The sequence below is a fragment of the Schistocerca piceifrons genome, chromosome 3, assembly GCF_021461385.2.
Source record: "Schistocerca piceifrons isolate TAMUIC-IGC-003096 chromosome 3, iqSchPice1.1, whole genome shotgun sequence".
Taxonomy (NCBI): Eukaryota; Metazoa; Arthropoda; class Insecta; order Orthoptera; family Acrididae; genus Schistocerca; species Schistocerca piceifrons.
This window is the reverse complement of record NC_060140.1, coordinates 413357784-413372506: the sequence shown is the minus strand read 5'-3', so window position 1 is coordinate 413372506 and position 14723 is coordinate 413357784. Positions and strand designations below refer to the sequence as shown.

Below are 14723 nucleotides of genomic sequence, written 5' to 3'. Positions count from 1 at the left end.
ACCGACGTCAATGTTATAGGTCTGTAGTTCGATGGATTACTCCTACTACCCTTCTTAAACACTGGTGCGACCTGCGCAATTTTCCAATCTGTAGGTACAGATCTATCGGTGAGCGAGCGGTTGTATATGATTGCTAAGTAGGGAGCTATTGTATCAGCGTAATCTGAAAGGAACCTAATCGGTATACAATCTGGACCTGAAGACTTGCCCGTATCAAGCGATTTGAGTTGCTTCGCAACCCCTAAGGTATCTACTTCTAAGAAACTCATGCTAGCAGCTGTTCGTGTTTCAAATTCTGGAATATTCCATTCGTCTTCCCTGGTGAAGGAATTTCGGAAAACTGCGTTCAATAACTCCGCTTTAGCGGCACAGTCGTCGGTAACAGTACCATCGGCACTGCGCAGCGAAGGTATTGACTGCGTCTTGCCGCTTATGTACTTTACATACGACCAGAATTTCTTCGGATTTTCTACCAAATTTCGAGACAATGTTTCGTTGTGGAACCTATGAAAGGCATCTCGAGTTGAAGTCCGTGCCAAATTTCACGCGTCTGTAAATTTTAGCCAAACTTCGGGATTTTGCGTTCTTCTAAACTTCGCATGTTTTTTCCGTTGCCTCTGCAACAGCGTTCGGACCTGTTTTGTGTACCATGGGGGATCAGTTCCATCTCTTACCAATTTATGAGGTATGAATCTCTCAATTGCTGTTGCTATTATATCTTTGAATTTGAGCCACATCTCGTCTACATTTGCATAGTCAGTTGGGAAGGAATGGAGATTGTCTCTTAGTAAAGCTTCTAGTGACACTTTATCCGCTTTTTTAAATAAAATTATTTTGCGTTTGTTTGTGGTGGATTTGGAAGAAACGGTATTGAACCTAGCTACAACGACCTTGTGATCACTAATCCCTGTATCAGTCATGATGCTCTCTATCAGCTCTGGATTGTTTGTGGCTAAGAGGTCAAGTGTGTTTTCGCAACCATTTACAATTCGCGTGGGTTCGTGGACTAACTGCTCGAAATAATTTTTTGAGAAAGCATTTAGGACAATCTCGGAAGATGTTTTCTGCCTACCACCGGTTTTGAACAAGTATTTTTGCCAACATATCGAGGGAAGGTTGAAGTCCCCACCAACTATAACCGTATGAGTGGGGTATTTATTTGTTACGAGACTCAAATTTTCTCTGAACTGTTCAGCAACTATATCATCGGAGTCTGGGGGTCGGTAGAAGGAGCCAATTATTAACTTAGTTCGGCTGTTAAGTATAACCTCCACCCATACCAATTCGCACGGGACGACCGTGATTTTGAACGTCGTACAGAATTTTGTCGGTTTGCCCTTCAGCAACTGAGAGACGACCCTACATTTTTCCAACTCGTGCTCTTCACGGATGAAGCAACGTTTACTAACCACGCGAATGTAAATTTGCATAACATGCAGGCCGAAAATCCAGGCTGGCTTTGTCAAGTGCAACATCAACCGCCGTGCAGCGTAAACGAATGGTGCGCAATCATAGGAAATTACATTGTGGGATCTAACTTGATCTCAGGTGTTCTAAATGGATATTCGTATTCTCACTTTCTGACGAACATTCAGCGTTTTTTCTAGAAGAAGTGCCACTGGATATTTGAGAGTGTCTGCGGCTGCAACACGAAGAGTGTTCAGTTCACTCGTTCCATGTTGCAACGCAATTATTGAATGAGGACTTTCCTGGACATTGGATAGGACGAAATTCTATTGTAGAATGGCCTGTGAGGTCCGCCGATTTCACTCATCTTGATTTCTTTCTTTGAGGAGCACTCAAAGAGGCAGTCTATGACGAAGCCCCAACTACACCTGACGATATGTGCCGTCGATTCGCCAGTGCATGCTATGCCATATCATCCACTATAATCACTGTAATTACATCTGTTCGTTGTTCTATCGAACAACGATTGCTAATGTGCCTTTCATTCCATGGTAAACAGTTTGAACAGATGTTTAAGTCCATGGTCAACCGTTTGAACAGATATTTAAATAAAGGATAAAGGACAGCGTGTATTGAACGAAGCTGGTAACACTGTCATTATGCGCTTCTGTTCAGCGTGAAACGTAGTTTCGTTAAGAGTAAGATTTATTCTGCGGTGCTTAGGTGGTCGCGAAAGCACTTTTAATAAAATGTTTAAGTCAACGAATGTATCCCATATGATATAATTTAGAATAGTGTAGGTAGGGTCAGTTGTCCGACAGCATGTATTTTACCTCTAAGAAGCACACAGCCACTTACAGGAAAAGATACGTCAATCTTCGTTCTAACTTTTAGATGTCTAATACAGTAGTTGCTTTTTTTCAGCGTACAAGACATCTTTTTTTTTGAAAAATGAATAGTTGATTTCTCTGTTTCAGCTCACGTAAATCCTAGAGAATACACAAGTGTGAAATAGTTCTCCTAAGCCATTTGTGATACGCTAGATTCTAACCTTTGGCTTATTTTCATATACAACATTCGTAGGTGAATCTCCATCTAGATCAATTGGAAATAAAGCTTTATTCTCGTAGCGTAGGCCTACCTTTCGGTAAATAACTACACACCTGGATATTTGGAAATTTGTGGTAAGGTATTACGGAACCAAACTACTGAGGTCATCAGTCGCTAAGCTTACACACTACTTATTCTAACTTAAACTAACTTACGCTAAAGACAACACACACACCCATGCCCGAGGGAGGACTCGAACCTCTGACGGGAGGAGCCGCGCGGACCGTGACAAGGCGCCCAAACCGCGCGGCTACCCCGCACTACACACCTCGTCCGAGACGCCTGTTTGGCAGTGTTTGCACATTCTAGAACATTTCTCGAATTTTTTACGACAGGTTTCAACGTCAACATTAACAAACGCTGTATCACTGTAGTTGTCCTCTCAAGAGCTGTTGAGTGCTGTTATGAAAAGTGTACAGTTCAAATTAGAAAATCCTAAAACCTATTTACTTCAAAATCTCAGTCGATACCGGCGCTAAAACCATTAATCAAACAAAACCATACGTGCTACTCGGCGCTCTAACATTTGCCGTAAACTGCGTTTCGATATGTGTAGCCGTTTACGAAATAAAAGGGATGTTACGTCTTACGCAACTCACCGTATATAATAGTTCTACAGCCAAGTGACATTATTCTATACTTCGTGTAACTTCGCCAGCGTCGTTTTTCTCCTTGTTAATGTCTTAGTTTTACTTTTCCTTCCATAAATTTAACATCGGTTGTTTTCTATGAAGTACGTTTCTTTCACTAGGACATCGTACTGTTGTTCTCTGTGCACCAACTGTGTCGCTTGGTGGAGTAAACCAGGAGATCGAACATCCTCGGTAGCTTACTCTGCTATTAGCCAAAAATGCCACGTTGCTGCTCCTCAGTCTATCTTCTGTTTGAGGCAAAAAAGTAATATTGCATCCAAGCATAGATATTTTCTCCTTTTACTTGTAGCCTCGCCCAATGGGACTCTTCTTACTTGCGATATATGTAGCATAGTAGTCGTTAAAGTTCTTCCGCTCATTTTATATGTTTTTAACACTCACAAAGAAAATAAATAATGTTTGTACTTGTTTGAAAGTGTGTGATATTTCTGTGAGTTTAGTATTAATGCTAATACGGTTATTTATTGCATATACCTTGCCAGTGGAAATATCCTCAGTTCCTTACTCTTTCAATATCAATGAAAAGCCCCTACCTTCCGGAAAATCGTTAGGATAGATGTGGCAAATAGTTTTTCGATAGAACAAAGTCACTACACCATACTGATGCAGTGTGTAATGATCTGCGACGGACTGTTCAAACTTAGCACAAAGATACTGCTTTTGGCTTCTGTCTCGGGCTCTTGGCTGCCATGTGTTTAACGATTTTCCTGACGTTTCACCCGCACGAGTGCCTATCACTTTCAAAGGTTCACCCATGTTGCTCTTGGCGGACTGGAGTCGAGCACGCGGCTGGAAGTTACAGTTCCATGTCGCGCCAACGCCCAATGCCTTGTCCCTGATCATTACCCGTGTGGTTCTTGCCTTGCTGTCTACAATGGTCGTTCACTGCAACACGGAAATCCAGATCAGTTTGAGCAGAGGCTTCTGTCTTTCTTGTAGAAGTTATTGTCGTGTCTGAGCATATTTATGGCTTTCCTGAATAGGTAGGCTTGGTAGCCCTTCTCCAAAGCGAGAACCTCCATGTCGGCAAATTTGAATATGTGGACGGTTGTAATGTAACATGTGTTGCTCGTAAGAATGACCTTTGTTCCACCGAGGCCCCTCACGCTGGTGAAAGATGGCCGTGTCTCTTTTAAACACTGTATGTAGTGGGGAAAGTCCACAATGTGCACCCCAATCTGTGACCTGTGCAGATGGTGCGTAACATGTAGGGGCAAGGCGCGGCGTGGTGAGCGCAGTAGCACTTACTGGACATGAGCGTTTATGCCATTTTTCACCAGTGTGAACGGCCTCGGTGGACCATAGGTCATTCACTCGAGTAACACATGTTACATTACAACCGACCACATATTTAAATTTGCCGATATGGAGGTTCTTGCTGTGGAGAAGGGCTACCAAGCCCACCTATTCAGGAAAGCCATAAAAATCATCAAACACGACAATAACTTCTACAAGAAAGACGGAAGCTTCTGCTCAAACGGATCTGGATTTCCGTGCTGCATTGAACGACCACTGTAGACAGCAAGGTGAGAACCACAGGGGTAATGATCAGGGATAAGCCCTAGGCGTTGGCTCGACATGTACCTATAACTTCCAGCCTCGATTCCGACTCCAGTCCGCCACAAGCAATGTACGGTGAACCTTTGACAGTGCTAGGCACATCGGCTTCACCATGTTCACTTTCCAAGTGTCCGTAATATTTTGCATGGAGTCTATTGAAATGTTGTAAACTGAATGTTTTTGTAATTTTCAAAGTTTTGAAGCACATTAATAGAACACTAAGCATATCAAGACACCATTGCATACAATACACATATAGACTGGGCACCCTGCACAGATATGTTGACATTGATGGGTCTGACCGCTTTGAAGTTCCTTAACCGACCATCACGCTACCTTTCATCCCTTTGAAAACAGCTACCCTCCATTTTGTGAGGAGAAACTACATAAAACTTCAATTTTTTAAAAAGAAATTTATGGCTATTTCACATCTTTAGAGTGTTTACTCTTAGATCCCAAAATGATTTGGCTGTATTCGAATAACAAGTACGTCTAAGAAATGTTAGAAATACGATCTCCGTAAGGGGCTGTGGTACACGGAAAGAGACCAAAGATAATTTTTGATTTATATCACCAAGAAACCGAACCATCTTTATTCCGAACTTGGTGTAAACTCAAGCTGGGAAAAACAAGTTGGAAGATTCTCAGGAAAACTGAAGCGAAACAACTGCTGCCAGTCGTTTGGAATCAATTAATTTGCCTGTTGACTGTGTAAATATAAATTTTAAAAAATGGTTCAAATGGTTCTGAGCACTATGGGACTTAACTTCTGAGGTCATCAGTCCCCTAGAACTTAGAACTACTTAAACCTAACTAACCTAAGGACATCACACACATCCATGCCCGATGCAGGATTCGAACCTGCGACCGTAGCGGTCGCGCGGTTCCAGACTGGAGCGCCTAGAACTGCTCGGCCACTTCGGCCGGCAAATATAAATTTAGGGAATACACTGAGATCCTGTTCAGTATAATCAAAAAGCTCCATGGAAATAGGCATTGGCATGCAGTCAAATATCTCTACCCATGTACTTCGTCAAAAAGACTGTGAGAGATTTTTTTTTCAGAAAATTCAAGAAAAAGCCTACAATGATATTGAAATTACAAGAAGAAGTCTCATATAAGCAGGGCGGGAAAACTTTATGGTGCCAGTGAAGTTTCGTGGGTATGTGTCCTGCAGTAGCATTCATTTTTTGACAAAACGTTAAAATCCGTTTTACCACAAGTTTGTTTATCTAAGCCCAATGTCAAATTTTTTAACATAAATATAAACCAGTCTGAATGAAATTTTCGCAGGAAGTGGACCTGATGTGTTTTCTTTCTTCTATGCATTAATGTTATCGAAAATGTAATTTGTTTATTTTACCATCACATTTGTGTACCTATGATTAAAGGAAATTTAAGGCTGATATTTGAAATAAACACTGATAACAAATTATCAATATTTCTCATACAATGAAAGCACAAAACCGTTGACGTATGTCTTGTGAGTGTTCCTGCAAAAATCTGGCATGCGAAAATTGTAGTGCGAGTACCAAAAGTTGGTTTTCAAGAATACCATTAAAATCACATTCGGAATTCAAAAAAAGTTATGGACCTCGATACTTGAGTATTGCTACAACATTACTTAATACACACGATTTTAAAATTCGGTTGCTATCGGCGAAGTAGAAGGACAGTTAAATTTTTATGTGGAGTCTTCCTTTAAGCACTGCGCCCTATATACTGCATGCTCGTATCTAAGACTACACCGGACGTAATGATCGTCACTCCTCTGATGGCAGCACATTGCACTTCTCCTGCGCTACCGGTCGACCTTGTTGCACTGCGTAACTACGTCTCACCGTCCTAGTTTACCGCGGGCGCTCACAACCCAAGTGGCAAAGGAGCGTGATCACTCTTGTTCGCCTAGCCGCATCCGTAACAGGCCTACTCTAGTCTACGACATGTATTACTAGAAATTAGTTAACATATGTTGAAAGGTTGCATAACTTCGACCTGCCATTACTTTGATGATAATTTATTTTGTCTTTACCAGTTTCGTGCTGGTTTGCTCTCCTTCTAACGGGAGGAGAAACTGTGGATTTAATTGCATGTCATTTGTCTACGTTTCCGCTGCAAAGATTTTGTACTCGGTGTCCGCCCACACAGATTTTGATTCTCAGAACCTCTCAAGACCAATGCTGTTATTGTTCCCTCGAAAAGGCTTGGCCCATGAGATAGTCTTGTCAGTCTTCATTAGGGAACATTTTACAAATATCAGGAGACATTTAGCCGATTTTGTGTTGTTTCCAGGGAACAGCATGAAGAGGTAGTCTCTTTCCGCCCCATTAAGTTCACTTACGATATTGACAAGATTGCCAATGATTACGTTAAAGTATTTTTCAATATTTATAAATTTCCCAATGATTGTGACGTTTTTTTTTCTTCATTATAACTTCTGTGCGTAGGCCACGTGAGTCAAAAAGGATTTTAAGTTGTAAGGAGTATGCTTCGCCGGCGATGGGCGAAGCATGACAGAATCTCTGACCAGAGAGTAGTTTATTGTTAGTTGTTGCTTGTCGCGAGTCTGCGCTAGTCTGCGCGAGTCGACAGTTGTAGTCGGTCGGATACAGTAGAAGCGAGTCGACAGTTGTAGTCGGTCGGATACAGTAGCGAGTGGACAGTAGTAGTCTGCGGGAGTCGGCATGCATCGGCTGTGTGCTCTGCGCGCGACTCTGGTCAGGGTTCTGGAGGATGAGTATTGTTGTAGAAGGTAAAGAAGCAGCCTTGCGCATAATTAATAATGTATGTTAATTGTAATTTAATTTGTTCAGAAAAAATGCCCCAATAATAATTTTTATAATATAAAGTAACTATTTTAAAGAAAAGCATTCATTTCTATCTCCAATGCATTATCATTACTTCCAAGAATCAAAAAATATATATACGCCAGCATTGCACGAAGCTGTGTCGAAGAATGTATAATTAAGAGCAGATATATTTGCAGTCTTTTATTGAGGTAAGAATTTTTGCTTTTTTATTCAGAATACAGGGCCGAAGGTCAGCGCCGCTGTCCTTATAAAATTTACCAGATATTATTATTTCTGTTAGGAGGTTACGCTTGGCTCCATTTTTCATTATTATTTAACATTTTTTGTATGAGGAGGTTACACTTGGGTCCCATTTCCATTAATCAATAACTGCTGGGAGGTTACAAAGTTCACAGTTTCATGTTTCTTTAAAGCGTTTGTAGTTGTTTCGTCAGTCTTCAGTCCTGACGTTTTCCACCTTTTCCCATCAAAGTTTAACATTAGGCAGTCGAATTGATAGCCGCGGTACTCTGCATCTTCTCGAAGATTTTTCATTAATGAGTAAACATTCGGATGAACTTTTGATTTTAAGATATTTATTCTTCAGTTCCATGCTTCTGAGACGTTAATAGTGTGATGGCGCTTTCCACTGTAATTCCACATTTCTCTTGACATATGTTCTTTATCGAACCACTAGGCCACAAAATAGTCATAAAAGTCCTGAATCTTTCAGTTTTCTCCTGAATACACAGACACCCATCATCCAACATTTCAATTGAAGATGTGCGAAAGCAGAACAGATTCTTACGTTTCCACAAACATTGATTAAAGTGGAAATCGCAACCAGTAATCTCTGTTCCAGGAAACAAACTGTTGGCTGCTTGGACGATGGCAATTTCGAAATCCATAATCAGAGATGCAGGGTTCTATCCAGGAACGTTGGTTTTAAAAGCGTAAACAACTGGAATGGTGTTTGTTTCCTCCCAGTCGCTACTAAGGTCGGTTTTGCAGTATAGACAACTGTTCAAACTGCTTGCACGAACTCTTGAACGATCCATCCATAAAGAAGGATTCTGAGTTTGATAAAGACGCTTTTCCCTTTTCGCTGGCAAACACTAGTATTGTGTCATTCGGTCCCCTGTTATTATTTGCAAGTAAAAAATTGCTGCCATCATTCATCAGTAAATTATTTTGTTGGAAGAATATTCTTGCAGAATCGTTGGTATCTTGTGTAGTTCCCATATATTTTCGCCCAGTACGATGTAAAGATTGTTTCGCACTTCTGTGCGGTGGTAACGATCTAACTTAGTCGTAGCCTCGATTGAAGAACTTGCCTTTTTCTTCAACATAAACTGATGAAACTGCCAGTTCTGTTTATTTTGCTCGCTTCTTTGCGCTGACAAAACGTTTTCACTTTATTTGCCGCTTCATCTGAAATACAAACTGTGCTATTTTTTGGGTGGTCTGCCTTTGCATTACCCTTTTTAAAGTTTATATAACGGCAGTAAGTCATTTATTGTTTGTTTGTATAGTCCACTAAATATTGATACCAGTTGTAAATCAGTGAACTACATTATCTCAGCACTAAAATACGGAACACTACTTGCCAGTCAGAGGTCAACTGCAGTATTGAACTCTGGAAGAAAGCCACGCACACTACGAACTGATGCGAGAACAGGGAACTTTGCGCAGAAATGGGCTTTGGCTTTCCCCAGAGTACGTCGCAGGTAGCGGCGTGATGGCCAGTGTATCCTACTTGTGGAACACACTCTCTACTACATACAGTCTCCTGGGCTCCGTGCAAATGTCATCACATTCCCTCTCTGTACAAGTGTCACATCGTGCAAGTGTTACACACACGCCGCACACACACGAGAAGAAACAGCACGGTTTCGCACAGAGTATGTTCCGCCACGGCAGCTGTCTCCACCTGTCCCATTTTGCACTGCTGTTACTTTCGTTGATTCTGGTATTGATGGATCGTCCAGTTATTCCAACGTAGGCTTTTCCTATTGTACTTGGTATGCACTATACTCCAGACACGGCGAGTCCCTTTTGTTCTTTGCTGAACTGAGACATTCTTTGATCTGCTTGGTCGGTTTGTAAGAAGTCTTTATGCAGCGTTCAATAATCGGAGCATTGTTATCCGTTTCCTTTATGAGACTCTAAATTGCCACACATACGGTACTTGGCATAAAAATAGCCGGACTGACTTTTTAACGGATAAACAGCGCGAGCCTCAAGGTCTAACGCTTCATTGCAGAGTCATGTGATATCTCTTCCCTCCATTTCCGCCGGCCCCTCAGTCGGGCGGAGGCTTCGTTTGTGTCAGACAATGTATACAAGGCCCGTCGAAATGATGTGAAGTATCTGCGTTAGCAAAATAGAAATGCGGAAAACACAAGTCCGAAAACAAAAACGAAACAATAATATAAACTTCATAAGAACAACAGACTCGTTCCGAACTGCGGATCTTCACCAATACAAAATAACAAATAATAATAGAAAAGACCCGTCTCTTCACGGCAAGAGATTACAATTAAACAATTATACAATGTCAAGACGTTCATCGACTATACAAAGTCCAACTGCAAGAAATCGGCCGGCTAGAAGAGGCGTCTGACCTTGGCTGCCGGGGTGGCAGCCCTGTATACTTCCAAGCGGAACGTCAAACTGCCCTTTGCCGGCAGTGCGCCGCACTATAAAGCCAGTTTGGCGGATGTGTCTGCCGGAACTATTTGCGATCACGTGCCTGGCATATTAAAGTAGTTCCTGGGCTGGCTGCGACCTCTGGTGAAGCTGTTCTGCAGGCTCCGCGAACGGGTAGCAGTCCCTGGCGGCCGTTGGTGGAGACCTGGTGTTGTTTCGTGTTGTGGCAGCCGGTTAATACGAGGGCTATTCGGAAAGTAAAGAACGATAGGTCGCCAAATGGAAACCACAGTGAAATTCAAAACTGTTTTATTTGCAACAGCTAGCTACAACTTCCAGCTGCTTATCTCCATAGTCGCCGATCCGACTTAGACGTTTATCGTAGCGTCGTACCAGCTTTCCAATACCCTCGTTATAGAAGGCAGCCGCCAGTGCTTTCCGCCAATTCTCTACGCTGGCCTACAGCTCTTTGTCTGTAGTAAAATGTTGTCTTGATAGCTAGCGGCTCATGTGAGCAGAGATGAAAATCAGAGGCAGACAATTACTGGCTGTATTGTGGTTAATCAAACATTTCCAACTGAAAACGATGCAGGAGCATCTTCAATGCCCCTGCAGAATGCGGCTGAGAATTGTCTTGAAGAAGAAAACGCATGACAGTTATGTAATGTTGGCTGCATAGCTTCAGGCGAACTTTCTCACCAGGCCCTCGTACTTGGCGGGAGACACTATTGTTCTAGGTATCTTAATGTGCTCCCTGTATGCTCAGAACTAAAAAGAACGACGTAAAGCAATCGACAGGCATACTAGAGACACTGCCTAACACATCTGTGCAAAACTTCATCGGATTTTCACTGAAGTGTCCATTTCGCGACCGATCATTCCCTACTTTCCGAATGACCCTCGTATTTGTGTTGACAACACAGACGACGTAGCTTTTCCTGGAGGATATACGCCCTGTGATGCAGGCATCCGCTGCTGGTTGGACGTGAAGTGGGATGCCGATGCAGTAGGCGCTAAAATGTATGAAGTGGGTGGCCACAGCACGGGAGAGTGGAAGGCTCTTCTCGACGTCGGGCCCTGGGTCCGTCGGTGCTAGGAGACCGGGGGCGGACACAGGCGCAGGGACGTCCATGTACGTAGGGACTGCTGCCGGAGGGTCCGCCTGAGGTGTGACCGGCGGCTTTGACGGAGGCAGCGGTCGGGCGAGGAGAGGAGCACTGTCATCCCCGAGGGCCGACGGCCTCTGGCTGCGGACCACACTAGGGCGAAGCTGGTTGGTGTGCTTCCGGCACACCGTGCCTTCGTCGAGAGTGACTGCCGCCATAGCCCGGCCACTGAATGGCGAGACCCTGGCAGGGACCCACCAGGGACGATTCCGGGTGAACACCATCGACCAGACCGGATCCTGTAGAGGAAAACAGGGCCTTGCGGAACCGTAACACTCCTTGTAAAGGGGGTTGCCACAGATAAAACGACAGTTACGGGAGAGACCTTGCAGCATAGGAACCCATTCCCCGTATGACTGCATGGGAAGCTTCTGACAGAAGAACTTGCATCGGAATGCAACTGTTGTAGAAGGTGATAAACTTCTGGGCCCAAATAGATGAGAAAAAATGCGCGATGCAGAACGTCACCAGTGACATCATGGCCAATAAAGTATTGCTCCAAACGAGCCACGTAGTTGCCCCAAGGCTCAGCGGATTTGTTGAACTTGAGAAAAGCAAGGGGTGCGGCACGAAGCCCCAGAAGCGGGGACGCTGAATGGCACCCCTGCATAGGCACCCCAAAAGGGAGGGGGGTGGGGGAGACATCGCCTGAAAATGCTGAATATTGAGCTCATTCGCTTGTTGCATATTTTCCAACAGCGCTATGACTCGAGGTGAGGGTTCATCAATACCTGGAAAACCGTTTTCCATAGCGGACAACAACCGAACAAGTGCGGGAAACTCTTAAACCAACTAGTCGCCACTGAAGTATCTGTGCTAGCCGAATACAAATGCGGAAAACACAAGTCCGAAAACAATTTATTGGACTCACCAAAACGAAACTATAAAAAAATCTCCAAAAGAACAATAAACTCGATCCCATCTACGGATCGTCACGAATATAAAATAACAAATAATAACAGAAAACAGTTCTACAATGTCAAGACGTTTGTCGACTATACTAAGTCCATCTGCAAGAGATCGGCCAGCTAGAAGAGGCGTCTGACCGTGGCTGCTGGGGTGACAGCTCTGTATCCTCCGAAGCGGTGCGTCGAACTGCCCCTTGCCAGCAGTGCGCCGCTCTATAAAGCCGGTTAGGCGGTTATATCTGCCGGAACTATTTGCGATCACGTGCCTGGCGTATCAAAGTAGTTCCTGGGAAAGCCGGCCAGTGTGGCTGAGCGGTTCAAGGTGCATCAGTCTGGAACCGCCCAACCGCTACGGTCGCAGGTTCGAATCCTGCCTCGGGCATGGATGTGTGTGATGCCCTTAGGTTAGTTAGGTTTAAGTAGTTCTAAGTTCTAGGGGACTGATGACCTCAGATGTTAAGTCCCATAGTGCTCAGAGCCAGTTCCTGGGAAAGCTGTGATGTCTGGTGAAGCTGTTCTGCACGCCCCTTGCACGGGTAGACCTGGCGTTGTGTTATGTTGAGGCCACCAGTAAATATTTGTGTTGACAACACAGACAACGTAGCTTTTCATGGTGAATATACGCCCTGTGATGCAGGCATCACGTGTTGGTTGGACTTGAAGTGGGATGCCGATGCAGTAGGCGCTACGTTGTATAAAGTGGGCGGCCACAGTAAAATGATTAGTGGTTTGAAAGAACAACAGATCAATCAGAAATGTGTGGCCGATCATGGAAGGTCTGTCTCAGTCCCATTCTTTATTGAAACAAGAGTACGATAACGACTGTCTGTCACACACATTAGTTTTTGAGTGGTTTAAGCGGTTGAAGACGGGACGAGAAGTTTGATGATGAGTCACATCTAGCTCGACCAACAGAGCCAACAACAAACGAAAACATTGATATAGTTGGAGATTTAATCCGAAATTATTATCGGTTGAGTAGTCGAGCGGTTGCTGAGATTGAAAGAACAAACAAAGAAACACATCGGCAGGTCCACATGAACATTTTTACATGAGGATAGTTTGTTCAAAAAAGTTGCCCAAGAACCTGACTCATGCCAAGTCACTTTTGGTTAAGCATGGCGTCCCTGTGGAGAAACATCTACCCTGTCCACCAGATCTTAGTCTGTGTGACTTTTTTCTGTTCGCGAAAATGAAATCTACACAGAAAGAAACAAGATTTGAAACAGTTCAAGCTGTGAAAGGAAAAGCAACGGAGACCACGAACGTGCTTCCACATGATAACTTCAAACACTGCTTTGAACATTGGAAAATTCGTATGGAGCAGTGTAAGGATCATGGAGGAGTGTACTTTGACAGGGATGATGTAACAACTGTGAAGAAGTAAAAATAAAGAATGTTATATCCCTAATCCAGTTATTTTTTAGCCAAGCCTGGTGAGAGATGGGTGTGGGGTGGAGGTACTTTTGAAGGTCGCTTTTGCACGTTTTTCTCGAATAACTCAAAAACAGTGGCCTCCAGTGAATACGTATCCAGCATAAAATTTAACTTCATTAAGTTTCCCACAAAAAGATCCTGTTCATTTTTTTGTAGTATAATAAATTTTGTGCTCTTAGTGAGCGAAGGAATATGAAGATCTGACACGTGGTTTTTTAAAGCCAGGTATAATACTGCTGATTGCATAAAACGAGATCGGCTCATCCACTTTTGGAAATGATAAAAGGACCAATGTTTTCGGCAAGAAATATTTGAGCTCTAGGATATCTAAATCCTGCAGTTGTACAGCGCGAAAACTGATAGTTCTTGTTAGTCTTTAACCTAAATGAGTAACGAATATGAGTCCCATATTAATGGCATGAAAATATTGCCCTCCTATTACAAAATCTTGAATCATGAATGAAAGGCAATGTAGTCTGATTTCTGTTCGGGAAATATTAGGCAGGAAGCACGCTTTCATAGTTCAACGAAATGTATGAAGAGGTCTCTGACATGTGTTACAGTAATTCAAGATCATAACGAAGACAAACATCATCCTAAGACCACCTGTAAGTAAACTGCACCTTGCATTGCCTAACATTGATAGTAAACCCAAAATAATCAAACTTTCGATGTATTTAGGACTGCAGCTCGTTGCTCGAAGATCTCTGCAGCTCAAACCTGCCTTGTAATGGCTGAGAGTTGAATTCAAAGAAGAAAGACACTGTATTTGTCGAAAGCAGCTACTCATTATATTAATTCCGCAGAAGGCAGATTGTTTTTCAGTGATATGTGCTCACATGAACTATGAGTGTGGAGAAATGATAAATAAATACAAATAAATTCATCATAAATGTCATGAAGTTTATAAATGCTTACCGGAGGAAACATAATAAAAGATAGACTTGAAATTAATTCGTTTTATTACTCAAGAAGTAAGCATGGAAGGTCACAAGCAATGGATACATGCGTCTTCCATCAGACCACGGCGAAATACAACATCGC

General features: G+C 43.0%; 1 protein-coding gene across 1 annotated transcript in view; it reads right to left on the bottom strand.

Moving 5' to 3' along the window:
• Positions 1–11492, bottom strand: part of LOC124788701 — a 433390-nt gene extending 421898 nt beyond the window's left edge. Inside the window, exon 1 of the mRNA XM_047255980.1 lies at positions 11245–11492. Coding sequence (XP_047111936.1) covers positions 11245–11492 — 248 coding nt within the window. The remainder of the gene's footprint in view (positions 1–11244) is intronic.
• Between the last annotated feature and the right edge of the window lie 3231 nt (positions 11493–14723).